The sequence below is a fragment of the Euprymna scolopes genome, chromosome 6 (genome assembly GCF_053919585.1).
Source record: "Euprymna scolopes isolate OS-2025 chromosome 6, ASM5391958v1, whole genome shotgun sequence".
Classification (NCBI taxonomy): Eukaryota; Metazoa; Mollusca; class Cephalopoda; order Sepiida; family Sepiolidae; genus Euprymna; species Euprymna scolopes.
This window is the reverse complement of record NC_136487.1, coordinates 30358929-30380038: the sequence shown is the minus strand read 5'-3', so window position 1 is coordinate 30380038 and position 21110 is coordinate 30358929. Positions and strand designations below refer to the sequence as shown.

The following is a 21110-nucleotide window of genomic DNA, read 5'->3' as shown; positions in this document are numbered from 1 at the left end:
AAGGAGAGAAAGAGAGAGAATGAGTATGTAAGTTGTGACGGACTAAACTCGTTGTGTTTTCAATAAAGAAAAAAAAGGAAACGTTATCGAACATTTATAAACATCGAAGTTTTCCGAAAAAAAAGAAGAAAACGTAAAGAAATGTAGATTCTAGTTTTTGTGGTGTTATGTAGTTCTTTATGCTTTTTAGTTGAATATAAGAAAATAAAGTTTTCACAAGCGGTTCACAGGAACATATCTATGTTTTCCTTCTTATTTGTTTAGGGTACGGTTTACCGTTTAATATTTCGCATAAATCCTGTGTTTCTATTTTAGCCAGGGTGCACAATCTATATAAAAATCTAGATTCATGGACACTTCTCTACCGGTAAGCGACGACAATAATTCAGTTTTCGAAGTGTTTGTTTAATACGGGATTAGTTTCATTCTGGAATAGAGGAATGGAAGGTATCAGCCAATTAGAAACCCCGGAACATGTCTGAGAAGACCTTATTGATTTTTGTGTCGAGGAATGAATGATAAGTGTTATGTCTATGAGTTTACGAATCAGTTACGAAGGGTGGGGTCTCAATATAAGTACTCTGTGTGTAAATTTACGCGGTGTACCATGAGAATGTGGGAGGACTTTGTAATTAGGATGAAAAGTGTGAACAACTTCTCCTGTAGGTTATTGCGATGGTGATGATGTCACAGCTAGGATTTAATTAGGATTTTATTTTAACGAATAAATGTGTCTAAACTGTTGTTATAATCTTACATACGATAGTGGGTAATACTGTAGACATACTAAATTTGTATGTGGCTTATGTTGTAAACATATGGTATTTTGGTCCAGAGGGGAATTTCTGAAATAAAATTATTATATATAGGATGAAACTAAAAAAAAAAAAATTGTGCAAACCTCAAGTCCGTCTGGATGATCCAATCCATTTAATTCCTTTAAATCTGTAAAAAATAAACGTTTTCTTCGGATCAAAGAATCGAGTGTTTCTTCTTGAAGAACAGGTTGCATGATTTCGTCATCCACGCATAAACTGAAAAAACAAAACTCAACTTTATAATTTAAATCAAATTGTAGAGGTAATGTCATTCACATGGCACCCGAAAGTATATTATTTGACACAAATAAATATTTTGTATGCAAGCATAGTATCCAATATATATATATATATATATATATATATACATACATATATATGTATATATATATATATATAACAAATGATAAACTTATATATTCCAAATATCATGATGCTGACCATCTTACAATTTATTCCTTTAATTACGTTGCCATTCGCAATTCTTGAGAGCAACTGTTTCCTAACACAAAAATATTCATTTAATTATTATATCAACCAATGAATTTATTCTTCCCTCGTCAAATAGAATAGTAACTATCCATGGAAAGAAAATTAAATGCATTTAAGCATGCTAAAAAACTTAGACATTAGCTCTGACAGCTCAAAATCTTTATCTATGCACTTCGTCGACAAGCTGTACTAATGAGAAGTACAAAATATTGTATTGTTTGTAAGAGAAATTAAGGAGGAAACGGAACTTCTACATTACTGTTCTGACAAAACAGTCAATTATTCCCAAAACAAAATGACAACACTTTTATAGAATTCGAACATTATAATTTTATAATTAAATATTTTATATCAACAAAAAAGTGTTTCCTTAGTCTCTTAATGACATATTACGGTCGATATATAACTGATTTCTAACAGCAGTATGTACATATGAATATATATATATATATATATATATATATATATATATATACATACACGCATATATATATGTATATATATACATATATAAATTAATTTCAAGTATATTGATAACCTGAACTAAAACTAATATTTTCAAAATTGCATAATGCTAATGTAGATATTTTATAAATAAAATTATATACACATCGTAAGGAGTCTACGTGGATGTTTACACTATTCAATATTTCTATTTTTCGTCAAAACTTAGTTTTTAGGGGTCCTGATTGAGGGAATGGAAATATCGAAACGTTGACTGATTAGCGTAGATTCCTTGCAATATATATATATATATATATATATATATATATATATATATATATATATATAGTGCAAAACTGTTGAAATTCAACGACTTACTTTTTCATTTACAGAACTTTTGTTAATTTTCTCCTGGATTATTTCATAACACCTGTGTCGTTAGTGGGAACACAATTTTACGATTTATGTGTCCATAAAAATATCCTGTCGCCACCAATTTTTCAGATGATTTTTCCATTTGATGTTAACAACAAAAAGTTGATTTTTTACATGATAAACATGGTGTTTGGGGAAAAGAAATTCCAACGCCACGCTGCCACATGTCAGCTATCTTGGGTTATATCCTTAGATAATTTTCTGTTTTAAACCATGATTTCGTATTTTTTATTTAATTTTTTTGTTTTAATTTCCTATTTTTTCCTTATTAATTTTTTCCTATTTCTTATAATTTAATTTCTACATGTATGCGTATTTATTCTAATATTCCTTTTTGTTTGGTTTTAAAACTCTTATTTATTATTTAATTTCTTTGTGTCAAGGTGAGGTTACTCTCATGGTATATATTTTTATTTCTAGGGTTACTTCCCTTGCACCTTTTTATTTCCTTATATTATACGTTTACTTTTTTCCTTACTCTATTTAATTGTTTCTTTCTTTTCTTTTATTCATTTTTAGTTATATTGATTCAATAGTTTTATGTTAACATTTTTTTGTTAATCCGGTCTAATGCGTTAAATTAAGTATCGATTTCTGTGCAGACATCCGTGGATCCCGTCTCGTCGTCTGTTTAATAATGTTTCTTCTGATATAAGTATACGGTATGCTTCTAGTATACATAGGTTGCATCTTTTTGATTTGCTTTATATTTTTCCGCTTTATCAATTATTGACCATCTCAATTCATATTCAATTATATTTTTCTTTAATCTCTTAATTCATACTACTAAAGTGGTTGTGTTTTTCTTAGTTGTTTTCTTGTTATTTTCGTTATTACAATTGGTTCTGTTCCTATTTTTGTTATTGCAATTGTCACTATTGTTATGATCCTTTCTACTGTTGTTTTCATTTTTATCTATTGTTGTTGTTTGCGTTATCTGTAGTGTTATTTTCCTTCTCAGTTTCATTTTTAAACGATGCTAGGTGATTACGATATCTGTCCTTAAAGAAAGTTCAGGTGCTCCCAAGATATACTTTAGTTTCATTATTTATTACAACTTCATTTGTCCTATCTCTATTTTTAAAAAATTGTCGCAGCCAATTATGGTATTTGTTAAGTTAGCAGATGTTTTTTTTTTACACAGTGATCACCACTTATCAAGGCCCGGAAGCCACTCAGGGATAAGGGTTATTGCAAGTACATTACGTTAGTGTGGAGATTTGATAAAGTGTTTACTTAAGGGGGCGGTTCATTAGGAATTTGTTAACATTGGACTTGAAGACATCCAAGTTGTAGTCCGGTGGGAAGCAGGCAGACGGAACAGAGTTCCACAGGCGTGTAGTTCTAAGAAAGAAGCTTTGTTCATGGAATCCGCGTTTTGATTTAGGCACAGATATAGAGTGGAGGAAATATTTCACAGTGGATTCAGCTAGACGGGTGTTTTTCGTGAATGATTGGCGAGGGGGGACCAGAGATTGGAGTTCAGAGGAGCACCTGCCATGAAAATAACGATAAAACAAGGATAGGCTCGCAACGTCTCTTCTGTGAAAGAGAGGTTGCAAGGTAGAGAAAAGGGCATCCCCCACTAAGCCACGAAGTCTATTTTGTACTCTGTCAAGGCAGGATATGCTGTTTTTAGCAGCTCCTGCCCAGATATGTCAACAGTATTCCACCGTTGGACGTACTTGGCTTTTATATAGATAGAGAATTGCATCAGTAGTGAGATATCTTCTGGAGCGGTAGAAGGGCCCCAGCATCTTTCCAGCGACCTTGGCAACATACTTGATGTACGTGTTTCATTTCAGATCAGGAGTAAAGGTCAAACCCAGAAGCTTGTCAAAACACAGGGCCTCACCCAGACGAGAGCCATCCATCACAGTTGATGCCAGATGGGGATCAGAGCGTTGATGATGTAAGGATAGGAGTTTGGTTTTAGATGCATTAAAGGTAACCAGCCACATCTTCCCCCACTGAACCACGCGCTCGAGATCAGACGAGAGAGAATCAGAGAGAACTTTGTCATTTACAGCCTTTGATGTGTTGCCGTAGGTGGTCGTGTCATCAGCATAGATGTCAACGAATGATTTAAGTATGTGTTTAGGGAGGTCCTTGATGTAAATCAAGAAGAGAGTTGGGCCTAGGATTGACCCCTGAGGGACTCCAGCATTTATATTGCAAGCCTCCGATTTTTGTCCATCTACCACTACTCTTATGAGCCTATCGGAGAGAAATGATTTAATGATTGAGAAACATTTCCAGTTATACCGTAGCTGGAAATCTTGTGAAGTAGACCCTTATGCCATATATTGTCGAAGGCCTTTGATATGTCAAGAGCAATTGCCCTAGAAAGGAAGCCTTTGTCAAGAGATGTGGGATATAACCGTCAGCACATCTGCGGTAGATCTTGCAGAGCGGAAACCATATTGTGTGTCACTAAGAAGGTTATTCCTGCTGAGGTGGTTGACTATTTCTCTATTTAATATGGATTCCATCAACTTACTCATAACACACAGGAGACTTATTGGTCTGTACTGAGAGGGAGATGACTTATCACCTGAATTCTTAAATACAGGGCATACTTGTCTTCCAGGGAGTCGGAAAGCACTTCTCCTTAAGGCAGCGCTTAAATAGTTTCGTAAGTATGGGAGCAAGTTCTGGTTGAAGCTTTTTTAACACTATAATTGGGATGCCATCAGGGCCAGTTGCTTTACTGGAATCTAGGTTCTTGATTAGCTTGGCGAGCTCATGAACGGATATTTGTATATTAACTAGCTTGTTCTGTGTTATAGGAGGAAATATGGGGAGTTAATGGCATTCGTCGCATAGGGTAGAATTAGCTGCAAAGTTCTTTGCAAATAGTTTGGCCTTGTCTGACGCTGACGAGATGACCTCTGGTCCATTGATAATGGTTGGGATAGAACGCACACTTCTGTTCAGGATCCTATTTGTTATTTGCCAAAACTGGTGGGAACCAAGCCGCTGATCAGCTACCTTGGATTTAACAGACTGGGCATATAGCTTTCTTGCATTTTTTATTACTCTTTTACAGTGGTTGCTGGCAGTCCTGAAAGCAGCTTTAGTATCAGTGCATCTATTACGTTGGTAGTTATGGAAAAAGTGATTTCTGTGCGCGATAGCAGCAGCACATTCTGGGGAGAACCATGGCTGGCTGTTAGGTTTTTGTTGGAATCTTTTAGATGGTATGAATTGGTCTATGCCTACAATAAACCATTCGGTCAAATCTGATACTATAGAGGACACTTCCTTTTTAAACATGGAGTGCAGAGTTAAATCAGATATGAATGTACGGAAGCTATCCCCGTCAGCCATAGAGTATCGGTATACAGTACGGTGGAGGGGTACGTCTGGGGGCTTCTTACATTTCGTTTTTATCTTAACTGATACGACGGAGTAGTCGGAGGATCCTTGAGGAGAATGAACGGAACATGAACATAGCTCAGGGGAAGTTGAGAGAAAAAGGTCTAAGAGGCTGGCATATTGACCGGGTGTATCGGGCACACGGGTGGGTTCGCGAACAATCTGACTGAGGTCATAAGCAATGGCAAAATCATGACAAAACCTCCCCTCATCATCTGTCTTATTTGAATGGGTCAGCCATTCCACGTTATGGACGTTTAAGTCACCACAGATGTGGATGTAAGCCGAGGGATGTGAAGACAGTATGTGGTCTATTTTCTCAGATATTCTCTTTAAGATAGTAACTCCGCTGTTGTGGGGCCTATAGAGGGCAAATATAAATGCAGTGATGTTAGCACGTGCAACCCTGAAGCCCATATAGGGTAAATTAGTATCTTCTCTAGAGATATCCCTGCCACACGGGAAGCAATCCTTAATGTAGGCACATATTCCATGCCCATGGCGATCTTGGGTGTCAGATTTAGCTGTTAAATTAGAGTATCCGTTAATTATGAACTCATCTAGGGAAGTGGTCGGCCCTATTCCAGTTTGACTTAGAAATAATATGTCCGGTTTCTTCTCCTGTAATTGGGTTTCAGCCTCTGGAAGGTTGGAACGTAGACCCCTGATGTTGGAGAAGGAGACCTGGTAGTAGGGGTCTACGTTGGAAGATGGGGTTCTAGGTGTAATCGAGTTTTTATTCTGGAGATATTTCATGTTGAGGTTTGGGGATTTGTGGAATAGGTCGGCATACTTGGTACTGAGAAGGAAAGTAAGAGAGAAAAAGACAGGATTTTTTTTTAGCACACGAAAAGGTAAAGCCGTAACAATTACCCACTAGTATGGCATCGAGAGGCCCCACCAGAGACTACTGCATGATCCAGATCCACTCACCAAATGGCAATACAGCAGTCCCAGTACTTTACGCCTGCTGATAGGACAGCCTCCTTAGTGGTTAATCCAAGGTCCGGGTCCCTGACTATCAGGCGGATAACGTCAGCTCAGACAAAACGTTTACCTCCAGCACCCTTACTAGTGACATGGCTACAAGGACAGACAGAGACAGAAAAATTTCCGACATCTCAGACTACCGGTCACCAAGTACTACCGACCTTTAAGCAGCTTTTTCTTCACCCTTTGTCAGAAAAATCACTCATTGAATGAGGACTTAATGACAAAATAGGAGAAGCGAGAGTTACTGGAGCTGCCGATAACACATCCACTGTATTATCTACTCTCCATTTAAAAAAATGTTGAGAAGGATAGCGTAACAGTGTTTTTATTAATTATCTTACTTAGTTTACTACCTTGCGGGAAATTTCCCTCGGGATGTTATTTTTTTATGTGGTGGCTGAACGGTGAATTGAACCACGTTTGGCTCCTCCTTCTATTTTTCTTTTTAACTTTTCTTTTGGTTTTATTATTGTCTAGCTTTTAAGTTATCTTTATTGTATGTTCTATTTTTTCATTGGCTTTTGCACTTTTTTCTTTTTTATATTTCTTCATAGACATGTTTTAAGATATTACGTTTGCATTTTTTATTGTTCTTTCTGTACTTGTGTTATTGTTTCGAGTCTCCTTAACAAATTTGATTTATTCTTTATATCCTAATCTAGCTAAGGCTTTGTTATAATATGCTTTATTTTGTGATATTGGGGATATTTCTTTGAGATGCTATGTATAAGTGCCTTTTTCATACTATTCGGATGGTTGGGCTTGTGATCTATGTAGAACAATGTTTGATTATGTTTATGGAAGGGTTCATAAATTATATATATATATATATATATATATATATATATATATATGTGTGTGTGTGTGTGTGTGTGTGTGTTTGTAAAGTTTTTTATATATTATAACACAATCAATTCATAATTTTACACGTGTCCCTAAAGTGAAAATTGAAATTCCTTTAAATGATCATAATTTTAAAAACGTCACATTTGTAAAGTATGTAAGTAGTTCTTACATTCTAGCACGAGTTTGTTTGTGAAGCGTTGCTTCATTGTAATATCTGCCATTTGTCTACTTACTTTTCCGGTATTTCCGTGCACAATGTAATTAGTGTCGGACTACATCCAGCCAATCTTTGTCTACCAAACCAAATATCATCCAGCCAATAATCCACAGCCTGCGAATTCAAAACATTAAAACCATCATAAACATATTACGCATTAAATAAAAAAATATCATTCAATAGAATTTTATATTTTACAATGTTTCGACAATGTTGCCCTTCGTCTTTCTTCAGCTGTATTATGTCAATCTCAGAAACACCATGAAAATGTAAACTGAAGTTTTTATGAGAGTCGTGAAGGTACACAGTTTCCACTTAATTTGGCCCGTTTGCTTAAAATTGAAATAAAAAATAACTTATAGACTTATAAATTCCACAATATTCTTTGAGTTTTTATCCAAACCGTAAGTAAACCACTAAAAATCTTTGATAACAATTATATTGTATGTAATATATTTCACGCAATATTAAATATTGTAAGGCGGAGAACACATATCTTTCTAAGTATAGATAGTAAGAAAGAGCCGTGGCATTAATCCAGGCGGGTTGAATCGGCTCTCTCTCTCGAAGGAAATTTTCAGATAACGTCAAATTCACGAACATATATATTTTTTACATATATCTTACATATATCGTCTGGTATTTCGAAATCGTTACCCATATTGTACTGACTAAGCTCAAAGTTGCTTTACCTCTATCTTAGAAAACTTGTGTGTCAACGTGATTATGCGGACTGGAATAGTAATCAGCTGCATATATGATAATAGTTAATAGAAGCGAAGTATTTTTCCAAAGTCCTGTGTAATCAAATTACTTAATTTACCTTGTGTATTGTTTCTGCTTACATGAGAAAAATTATTAAAAAAAGAAAAACCTAAGCAACATCCTTTTACAAATACCAACATCGCATGCAAAATAACGCCTGCAAAATATTATATACTTCAAGAACTTTTCTGGAATTGTAAGTCTGTTAACTGTTTAATGAATCAATCCTGCTATAGATAAACAGTGGAGTGGACTAGTATGTCGAGTTTTTAATGAGAAGTAGTCCATGTAAAATTCAACGTTCAAAATAACACTGGCCCTTTTCTGCTTAACCTTACATTATTTCGAACTTCATATAATTTATCATATCATTGGACACATAATCTCAATCTGAGTTCACAGGAGGAGTTAAAAGAAGGACTAAAACTGATGCATTTTATTTTCTTGAATGTCATGTATATGTTATGTATATGTCATGTATATGTCATGTATATGTTATGTATATGTTATATATATGTTATGTATATGTCATATATATGTTATGTATATGTTATGTATATGTCATGTATATGTCATGTATATGTTATGTATATGTTATATATATGTCATGTATATGTCATATATATGTTATATATATGTTATGTATATGTCATATATATGTTATGTATATGTTATGTATATGTCATGTATATGTAATGTATATGTTATGTATATGTTATATATATGTTATGTATATGTCATATATATGTTATGTATATGTTATGTATATGTCATGTATATGTTATGTATATGTTATGTATATGTTATGTATATGTTATGTATATGTCATGTATATGTTATATATATGTTATGTATATGTCATATATATGTTATGTATATGTTATGTATATGTCATGTATATGTCATGTATATGTCATGTATATGTTATATATATGTTATGTATATGTTATATATATGTTATGTATATGTCATATATATGTTATGTATATGTCATATATATTTTATGTATATGTTATGTATATGTCATGTATATGTCATGTATATGTTATGTATATGTTATATATATGTTATGTATATGTCATATATATGTTATGTATATGTTATGTATATGTTATGTATATGTTATGTATATGTCATATATATGTTATGTATATGTTATATATATGTTATATATATGTTATGTATATGTCATATATATGTCATATATATGTCATGTATATGTCATATATATGTCATGTATATGTTATATATATGTTATGTATATGTCATATATATGTTATGTATATGTCATGTATATGTTATGTATATGTTATGTATATGTCATATATATGTTATGTATATGTTATATATATGTTATATATATGTTATGTATATGTCATATATATGTCATATATATGTCATGTATATGTCATATATATGTCATGTATATGTCATGTATATGTCATATATATGTCATATATATGTCATGTATATATCATATATATGTTATGTATGTCTATACATTTTATAAATTCGTATGGTTTCCCAATTTTGCTTTTCTTTATCCATTATTCGCACTCGAAACCCATATTTCTTCTACAGAAAGGTAATGCAACCTTTAAAGACCATCATGAGTGTAACTATTTGTTGTTAACGAACATTATGAAACCTTTCCCTCATCTGATCCTTTATAGAATACATTTATATTTGTTTAGGGCAATTCTGCATTGTTTGACACAAGTGAAATATTTCCGTCTTTAATTAAAAAGAATACCATAAAAGGGTAGATAATTAAAACCTTTTGAGCACGTGATAAGAAAGAGGCTATAAATACATAATCAAATAAAACCGTGTTAAATTTGATTTCTCTTAATATGGACGTAAATAAAATAAACTTATAACTTGATAAAAGCAAGTTTATTGACTTTTACAAACACGTTTCTTTCAGGTGCCGAGACCTGCATTTATAACGTTGAGGTGAGACTTATCCCAGACTAGTAAGAATCGATGTATTTGTGTGGCAATGCCCAAACTATACATGCAGCACGAACGTGTCTATGAGACGATGAAGTCTGTTTTTAAATTCAGAATGTCACAAAAAGATTTCTTAACGTTTATTTATTTTTGGGCTCGTAGGAAATCGGCTTACGAAATTATTAAAAAAAAAGAAGTTCATCACCACCCTAAAATTGTTAGAATTATCTTCGCCTTCGATGTCACTTTTTGAGTTAAAGACAAAAACATGTATAAAACGATTCGAACACACTTTGTTTAGTTGTTTATAACGTTATTTTTCTTCTGTTTACAAAATTGCTTCTTTGCGTGATGCCGAGTTTCTTTTAAATGCGAATGTCATGAGAAATAAGAAAGCTTACGATTGGCAACGTCCTTTTGCTGTCATAAATTCTGAGAATATCCTCCAAGCATCTCCATCGATTGAAAGACAATTTTGCCCATAAGTTTCTTGCTGTATTTTCTAGTTTCAGGAAAAAGAACTTTTTCTGCAAAGATAAGTAAGTAGATAAATAAACAATAAAAATAAATAAATAAGTAGATTAAACAAAAAATAAATAAATAACGAGAAAATATTCTACTATTATCAACTAATGTGATCCATTTGTAACCGCTCCGCCAAATCTTTTTTTTTCTTTCTTTCTCAAACTTTTCACTGGCTCTTCATTTCATTACGATATTTGATATGTTAATCGCAGTACACGGATTATACTTTCACGTAGTTATTCTTATAAGTGTGGCCAAAAGCTGATTCTTCTTATTTTTACTTTTCAACTCAAAAATGTCAAAAATGTCCATATTAATTGGGGCAGTGACCACAACAACTTGAGATATATATATATATATATATATATATATATATATATATATATATATATATATATTTGGTAAAACTGGTAATTAGTAAAAACCTGAAGGGAGTGCTCAATATTATTGCAGAGCAAATATGTGTTTTATTTTTTATTACCGTTTTATCTGTTTGGCTGTTTGGTTACATATGTTTCGGATGTTGGACCATGTTTACGATCTAACAGCCTCGTCAGACATCACAGAAAACCCGGTTTCACATTACTTAATATATATATATATATATATATATATATATATATATATAAGTGAACGTGTCTGTATATCTGTGTATCTGTGTGTCTGTGTGTCTGTGTACATTTCCCTACACAATACCTCTGTCATTTTTTGTCTACAGACTCGAAATTTGATATACAGGTTACTGAGATTTGGGAAAATCGATATGATCGGTTTTTGGCCACAAATTTGGCGATTAAGGGGCCAAAGTTCAACGATTTGACCTTTGAGGACTCTACCAAACTTCTCCGACAATTTTGGGTCTACGCACGTTAAATTTTAGATATAACTTCCTTGGCCGTGGATCTAACTTAATAACTGGATTTGAGCCCAAAACAATAACTTTTAAGGGGTCATAATAGAGGTCAAAGTAAAAAAAAAATGACTTCTGCGGTCTCTCCCAAATTACTCAGACAATTTCTGGTCTAAATATTTGAAATTTTACATAAAGGGTATTCAGAGACAGGGAAAGCTTTTTCATCAGTTTAGGTCGAAAATCTTTAGTTACCAATATATAAATGTATGTATGTATGTATGTATGCTTGCATGTCTGTCTTAAACTTTCAATAGAGGCGACGGAGTTTACCAAGATCAGTATTGTTTTTAAGTTCGACCTTTCATACGACAAATATCGAAAAATTGGCTAAAAACATTAATATCTTTTCCTTTAACTAGGCACATTTCTACAGAGGGGGGTCACTTTTTTTCGCCGATATTTTTTAAAGTTATCCTCTCCTTTAGATTGTCTAGCCTTAATTTAAAAAATGTCGCTCCAGGTTTGGCGGTGGTCGTAACATCATAAACGTTAGGTTTTACTTCGTTCTTTTCCACCTTTGCAGTACGGGTTCGAGCCTGCCTTCCTACTACGACTTTTTTTTTTTGCTCAACATACACATCCAAAAACCCGGGCAACGCCAGGCGACCATGCTAGTATATATATATATATATATATATATATATATATATATATATATATATATATATATATAGGGCAACGCCAGGCGACCATGCTAGTATATATATATATATATATATATATATATATATATATATATATATTCATTTTTGTTATTCAAGTGGTGTCCTTCCTAGTACAGATATTGATGGCTATGTCTCTCCTTCTATCTTTCCCCTTCGGGGCATTCGTGAATTTATTGTTGTTCATCATTTTTATGTTGCCCTGGTGTTCAGATTATCAGCGTATGTTTCTTGCTATCGTTCTCGTCTTCTTTTACCCACGATCTTTCCCGTCAAAATAATCTGTTCTTTTCCACGTTTTCTGTAGATATGCCCCCTGAACCTCATTTGTCTTTTTGGTACTGTTTCTGTTTATTAGAGACCTATATGTATTAGCCACTTCTAATACCCCTTGATTTGTTTTTTTTTATTTCTATCCATGGTATCTTCAAAATTATCCCCGGGAACCAAGTTTCAGTTGCCTTTAGTCTCTCCCCCGTGCTGTATGTGACTGATCAGCACTCCAACCGTATAAAAGAACAGATCAAACATACGTTCGGAGTATTCTAAATTTAGTGTCTATTTTAATGTTTCTGTTGATCATGACTGATAACAGTCGCTTGAATGCAACTTTTGGTGCGACTCGGCGACTTTGTATTTTAGTAGTGCACCTTCCATCAGATGTGATCCAGTAATCCAGATATATCAATTTATTAACTTGTTTGGCGGCGTGAATAAGATCACACTCTATAATTTTTATAGTATGTTTTAGTATATAGTATAGTTTTCGAGTTAGGAGTTTATTCCGAAAGCCGTTCTAAACATAAAGAGGTTAGAGGCGTTTATACTACGCTGGAGCTGGATAGGGTCGTAAAAAATACCACCAGCAGAATACCGGTTAAAATTATAAGGGAGGATTCTCGTTTAGATCTACCACTTGTTTAACTGGTACACCGCGACATTTTAGCTTGTATGTTGGAACTTTGGTGTCCTTGAATACTACCATGCTTATCGTTTTCAAGATGTTTAAACGGGTCTTTTACTTCCACTTGCTTCCACTACAGTATCACGTGTGTGTTGGATGATCTCTTCAGATTGTGTTAGTAACACAGTGTCATCTGTATACCTAGATAAGCCGAGAGCACATACAGCACCTGGAAGTTCCAAATGGTCACCCATCTGGTATTGGCCAGGCTTATGGTTGTATACCTTCAGTGATCTAACGGGGACCGGTGTGTCAAACGTGATTATGCCGTATATTAACATATATGAAGTCATTAAGAATTGGTGAATTACCTTGTATTCGTCGGTAAAATCATCATCATCCGGTAATGCTTCCAGCTGTAAGAAATTAAATAGAGAATTTGTAAAATATTAGACAGAAAACAATATGTACATCTCTCTCTATCGCTTCATCTATCTAAATAATTAATCATGTGCATCTTCATTCTATCTATCTATCTATCTATATATATATATATCTATCTATGTATGAATGTATCTATCTATCTATCTATCTGTCTGTCTGTCTGTCTGTCTATCTGTATATCTGTCTCTACTGTATTACAATAATATATTCAAGCCTTAGTTCACGTATAGACGGAAATGACGTCATACGGCTTCCGTCTGTACATGCCACTTCCATACTTTTATATTTTAATTAGTTTTCATTCGTTTTCATTATCCTCTAATAATTTGTGGCGTAACAAATATAAGCTCTAAGTGAAACACTGCTCTTAGTAACGTTTTCGGGAAATTGAAGATTCAATCCTCTATGGTGCCCATTTTTTCCCAGAGCTGCCCGAATATTGACCTCTGTGTCATCCGTATACCTAGATAACTACAACATGATCGCCTTCAAGTCTAATATAAACAAGTTCCTGTTGAGCCACTCCCTTACATAATTTAATTCTACTCGATTTCCATCACCAATAATCTCTGATACCTGATCACTTTACACATAATAAACCTTATCGTTTAGTGAGTTTTGGGTCTTGGTATGCATGCAAAAAAACTAACCTCTTTAAGACAATCAATGACGCAGTTTGTTTAATGACAATTTCAAACAGGACTTTATTTATTTTTTTTATTAAGAAACAATAAGTAGTTTATTATCGGAAAAAAATGAGACAGCATTTAGTTCTCCCCGAAAAAAAAATCGTCTTTGCGTGTGACGTGTTTAAGAAAGAATACTGAATGGCAAATTAATGCATTATCAAATATTTACATAGAAAATTTCCAAAATACTCACATTTGTATTTTATTTAATTTTCCTACCAGTTTGTTCAAGCAGGGGATCGGCGCATCCTAATGGATGCCAAAAATTCACCCACTATCTTCTATGTTCCAACTGAGAAATCATTTTTAAAGATTCTAATCGTCCTTTTAAATGAAATGGTTCAACACTCTCTTGCACTTGGCCCACCGGGTATATTTGTAGTTTTGGACATTCTTTTTCATGAGTCCACTTGCCTCCTTAATTACTGGAATAATGAAGATATTCCTAAGATTCCAGTTGTCGGCACAAGACCTTGGTATTGCTTTATCTTTTTCTCTTCTATCTGTTTAACCCAACATCATTGGAGGTAATAACTTCTACTAAGGTTGCTTCTTTCTCCTCCTTGCATTATATCACTATGTTAGGTATAATTTTATATGTACGTAACGGTAGCATAGTCATAGTGGATAATGTATAATATATTTTCAAGTCTTCTTTCTTGTCTATGTACCCAGGACTTGCGCTGCATTCGATAGTTAACATTTTTTCCGATCGTCTAGTGGAGATAATTACACACTTAATTGTGTCACAGCATAGATTAGCCGTCCCCCAGCAGAACCTCACAGTTGAATGTCAGGTCACTCACGCTTTGTACTTCTGTGTGGCAGAACCTGCACTTGTCGTCATTGCTAAGACAACTCATCTTTTTAAAAGCATTACTCATCAGGGCAGCTATTCTAGTCCCCTCCCGATTATAGTGGAGCGATCCTGTTTTTGCCAGTCTACAGATCATTCCTTATCTATATAGCCCTAAGTGAATTCATCCGGAAAATACTTAGAACGCTATTGGTTGACCTTTTTGGGGGAAAGTGGCATTTCAGTGGAAGATGTGTTTTCTGATTCTGTACCATTTCAATTGTGAGACAGTTTTGTTTAAAATGTTTGGCCAGTTTCGTGATAGAGATTGTTCTACTGGCTCTTGTTTCGTGATTTTAAGGTTTAGATTTTTTTAACGTAATCTATATATAAAAGCGAAAATGTGTGTATGTATGTCTGCATGCATGTATGTATGTATGTATGTTCGCTTTTTGTGTATGTCTGCGAAAGGCTTTTTCGTCAGCCTTCTCGCTCGGCTCGCTTCTTCTTAAAACTTTTATATCACGTTCAAATGATAATATTTACGACTTAAGAATTAGGGTTGCGTGTGTATTTAATTTGCCTGACTTTCACGCGCTATTTTTCCAGATATTTCCATAGCCGCGTGTTTCTCTCGCTTTTCAGTATAAAACAAACGAAAACTTGCTTGCAGCCGCGTCATGTTTCAAGGTCAAACATCACGCAACTTAAGTTTCTCGCACCTGCCAATTTCATTTTATAAACGTTTAATTAAGATGCTTTTTCATTCCTCTTCTCTCGTGGCCAAGATGGTTAGGTCCTAGGTTTTTTTTCCATTTCGCTTCCAGCTCCACTTCAAAAGTTCGGGGTTCAAGCCTACTTTCCTACTAAAACTTTTTTTTCTTTTACACCTCCAAACACCCGGCCAACGCCTTTTTAAACAGGGTTGTTTTGATCATCCCTCCCAGCACACACACCTACAAACACCCGGGCCACACCGGGTACCCCCGCTAGTCTAGTGTATTTGTTTGTGTGTTTGTGTGCATTTTTTCTGTATGTCCGGCAAAGGCTTTTTACCGACTGTTTCTCTGCTTGCTCGCTCATTCTTATAACTTTTTAGACGCTACCGAGATGATAATATCTAACAATTACAAAACGACACCGTAAAAATCTTTTATTGCAGCCACTTTTATCTTACAAAATTCGCGCTGTGAATTCGTTTTTTTTTTGTTACTGCTGCTACTGCGGCCTGATATTTGACTTACAAGACGACCTGGGTTTTTAAACGCTTATTTTCGACTCTTCTAAAGTACCTGCCTTCGTGCCTACCTCCTTCTCCAAACTTTTTCGCTGTTTTTTTTTGTTTTTGTTATTTTTTAAAAAATATTTAGACAGGGTTATTACTTTTAGTTTCCATCTACCACCCCAACACACACATTTTTCTTTCTATTTTTAAGTTTTTTTTTAAAAGAAGTTTGAACATCGTTTTTTTTGCATCACGTTCGTTTTTTTTTGTTTTTTTCATCACATTCGCGTTTTCTATTTTAGTTCTTTTTATTTCCGATTTTAAGAAATTTTTATATAATTTTTATAATTGGCTAGCCTTAATTTAAACCTACGTAACTTCTGGTTTGTCACTGGGGACAACAGCAAAGTCGTCACTTTTTGTTTTGTTTTACACGTTTTTTCCTACTTCGTGGTACGGGTTCGAGCCTGCCTGCCTTTTACCATTGTGTTTTTTTTTTTGCTCCACCCAACCCTCAAACCACCCGGGCAATGCCCGACCCCCAGGCTAGTATAATAATAAATACGAAATCTGCATATATCCAAATATTATATTTAAGCGTCTTTTACGATCTGTCTGTGTATGTATCTGTGTGTCTGTGTACATTTCCTTACACAATAACTCTGTCAATTTTAAATCTACAGACTCGAAATTTTATATACAGGGTACTGAGATTTGGGAAAATCGATGTAATTAGTGTTCGGCCAGAAATTTGGCGATTAACGGGTCAAAGTTCAACGATTGACCTTTGAGAACTCTATCAAATTCCTCCGACAATTTTGGGTCTAATCACTTGAAATTTTAGATATAGGTTCCTTGGACATAGATCTAAATTATAGACAGAGAAAAACAGTGGAGATTAAGACGACTGAAAGAAGCAGCACATATGCCGGGGAATAACCAACTGCTAAGTAGACCTAGTATAGAATTCAATACGATATGGGAACCAATAATCATAAATAATAGATTATGCATAAAAGTAATAAGTAAAAACATTAATATATACAAGTAATAAGTATAGAGATAGATATACGTTAATATATAGTAATAATTAGTAATAAATAGTGATATTTGCAATAAAAAGTAGGTTTAAGGCTCCTAAAATTCGTACGAGAATTGTCCGCAAGGACCCGTGGCGCAGTGGTTAGAGTACTGGGAAGAATCAATTGTAAAAGAGATATTCTCCTGAAGGTTGAAGGTTCAAGCCTCAGTGTGGGCGACCGAAATATAGATTTGCGAATTACTTAGGACGTATAATCAATCATGGCTGACGGAACAAGAGCACAATAACCCTGTGAAGTAAATGAAGGGTTCCGCTCGAAATTCCGTCCAAATTCCCGAGTTCGACAGAAACATTCCCGAGTTCGACAAGATACACCAGAAGAAAGTCGGAGGTTATATCGACCGAAACATTGTGAAAATCACACTCAAGATGAGAACAGTAGTCCGATGAATAATAATACATATAACCAATCCTCATCTCAATTCAGAAACGTAACTGTTAGTTTAAATCAATATTGCGAGTTCTTTTTATGTCTATAGCTCAACTTATATATAAAAGGCACATTGTCTGTGTGCGTGTTTCTGTGTGCGAGTGAGTTTGTTCCCTATTGACTCCTAAACAGCTTAACCGAATTAAAAAGTCATACAAATGTACTTCATGTGTCTGTGAGTGTTCTTAGGTTTTGTAGTTGAATGTCTCCAATCGACATCAATAATCGAAAAATTCCGATTCAAAAGGAAACAGTCAATTTTTTAAACAAACTTAAACAGTCTAACATCACAAGTGCGTTTAATAAGTTTTATCACCGCACACGCAGAATAGCCAGCCGTATGAATAAACAATAAGTACTTTATTTTTAAATAGGAAAGGGGCGTGTTTCGAAATGGACGTTTCTGTTTAGAGCGCAGCTTGAACCATGAGCCTTTTTAATTTTAAACTGAGCAATTATATAAAAAAAAATTATATAAAATAGTTTTATAAGATCAACAGTATGATCGATACAGTGCAATGAAGATTACAACATATTGTGGACTAAGTCACTGCGGGGAAGCACGTGAAGTTTCCTCCCAGTGCACTACGGTAGTTCACGACTAGAAAGGCACCAAAACTGAGTTGATAGAAAACGGCCGATTTAATCTATTTCCACAACAAAAACTAAAAAATCGCATGAATATATTTTAATTAATATAGAAACTGAGACGTGCATGCGAGTATTATGTTTTTTCTAAACAATTCACTTCTTCTAAGTAGAAAAATACTAGAGCTGAGATCGAAACCAAAACCTAAAGACAGTGTATCAAGTACGATAACCATGAGGCCAGCTTGACAAGATATTTAAGAAGTGTTTTCATACTTACTTATTTTTAACGCAAGGAATTTGTCATGTATACGATTTATGCATGCGTATTCGTGAAAGAGTTGATAAGCAGATAAACCCCGATCACTCCTAGGTACGAATTTTTCAATTTTGACAACTTAGCTACCCTTTTAGACCGGATGAAAACAGATTAAAATGTTTCCACATACCTGAATACCCTATATGCCAAATTCCAAGTCCGTAGATGAAAATCGTTGAGTATATAGGTTGAGAGTTGCCCTTACACACATGCTTACTATTATAGATATATAGATAGAAGATATATATATATATATATATATATATATATATATATATATATATAGAGAGAGAGAGAGAGAGAGAGAGAGAGGGCAGCCTAAATGCCGATTTATAAATTACCCACATTTATTCATCGATTAGAAAATAAACAACGACGAGTAATTCATTATATAAGTTAAACAAAGCTTACCATGACGGGCAGACCAGGAACAATTTTCGGTGCGTATTTCAATTGCTTGAATTCAATTTCTTTTAACCTTTGGCCTTTGTTGGGATCAAACTGTGGAATGAATGTATCGTATGTATATAATCGATAATGGAAATCGGCTTCGATCCAGCGGAATACGGGAAAAATCGTCTTCTCTTCTCGATCGGCGTGTTCCAACTGAATCTTTTCCACGTACCAATCTGGCGAAATACCGGAAGTGTCCCTCCAAAATTCAATCATCGTCACCGTGCCAAAATTGGCCGGAAGTCTTATCTTAAACCTCTCGTTCATTCCTGAACGGAAGTTTTCTCTGAATAACTTTACCATTTTGAAAGGATGAGTAGTCTTGCCTAGTCGATTAGAAAGGATGAGAAATACGTTGGCGTTCGAGGATGAACTCTTCTTCTTGCCAGTTTTGATGTAGACATGGCAGACAGTTTCAGTCGCCATCACGTCCAGTGTACATGAAAAAGTAAGAAAAATATTTATAATAATAAATATAGAATAAAATAGCATTAAACTATACTTATAGATTGAATGAGACGTTTTTCTTACTCACGTTCACCCCCTAACAAGGCATATCGCCACTTGGACGTAAGGGGCTACTATTTGAGACGAAGACTAGGAAAGATTAACAAGATGTTGGTTTACGTTACAATTAATTTTCTACATATTTGTATAGTCAGGGAAGCAAGTAGTAAAGTCTCGCTGTTCGAGGGAAGAAAGTATTTGAGCCGAAATTTTTCTTCCATTTAGGAACCTCAATAGTGGAGGATGTGATTTTGTTTCTAAGTGGGTTTGCCGTGGATATGTACGTCGGGGCACAATTGCAACAGGTGTGCCAGAGCACATTCCACTAAGATACTTGTAAAACAGGCAAGGGATACAACATTGCGGCGATGGGGCAGGGCGTTGTGATTAGCCTGGGAATTATGCCTTAATGTCAATAAATGCTGCCATATTGCAATGACTTCTCCTTTCAACTGGTCTCTTATTGTCCGTGATAACACTGATAGAGGTGAGTGAAAAAGGTCTTGACCTTCTGGTTGAATCGTCCGTAAAGCCATCTAAACATTGAATTCATGCTGCAGACAAAGCAAGGTGTACTCTATTTCTCCATCTTTATGTCTTCTCCTCAGAACACCATATATAATATGTGAAACGGTAAAAAACTAGCTATTAAAATGGTGCAGAGTCTCTCGGATCTGGCTTAGTAAAGCCGACTAAAGATGCTTAACCTTTTCTTCAATAACGTGACGATTACTAGTTGATCTCATTTTGATCTACAACTTCCTCATGGAGCATTATGAATACCTCGGGATCTGTTATTCACTTCTGGACCAGAAAGAGGTCTACAAAGACAAAACATGAAAGAATAATTCCACCGGATGAGGGTCGCTTTCTTAATCAGCATACCTTGACTAGACTTCTAAAAAAAGGTAATAAATTCAACAACAACAAAGTAAAAGTTCAAGATGAATGGACTACTATATGTCATACAGTGTAAATATCTACTACGTATTTACTACAAGGCAATTGAAGCAGGCTTGTTTAATTTTTTTGCCAGATAAATTGAATTGGTGCTTCTATAACATTAGTTCGCTTGCATGAATATACAAAGCGGTTCTCTCATATAGGACGGAATATAAAAACAAAATATCAACCATAAGTTTATTTAAAGAATTTGAAGAAAACGGTTTTGAATCAATAAAATAAATAGGCTACACATTTTACGGCGATCTT

The 21110-nt window shown here is 34.5% G+C and overlaps 1 protein-coding gene across 1 annotated transcript in view; it reads right to left on the bottom strand.

The window, feature by feature from the left end:
• Positions 1–19843, bottom strand: part of LOC145278129 (allene oxide synthase-lipoxygenase protein-like) — a 102753-nt gene extending 82910 nt beyond the window's left edge. Inside the window, exons 1-5 of the mRNA XM_080130409.1 lie at positions 19350–19843; positions 13717–13761; positions 10743–10868; positions 7640–7737; positions 902–1034 (exon numbers count right to left, since the gene is read on the bottom strand). Of these exons, the coding sequence (XP_079986535.1) occupies positions 902–1034; positions 7640–7737; positions 10743–10868; positions 13717–13761; positions 19350–19817 (870 nt within the window). The 5' untranslated portion in view covers positions 19818–19843. The remainder of the gene's footprint in view (positions 1–901; positions 1035–7639; positions 7738–10742; positions 10869–13716; positions 13762–19349) is intronic.
• Positions 19844–21110: the final 1267 nt, after the last annotated feature.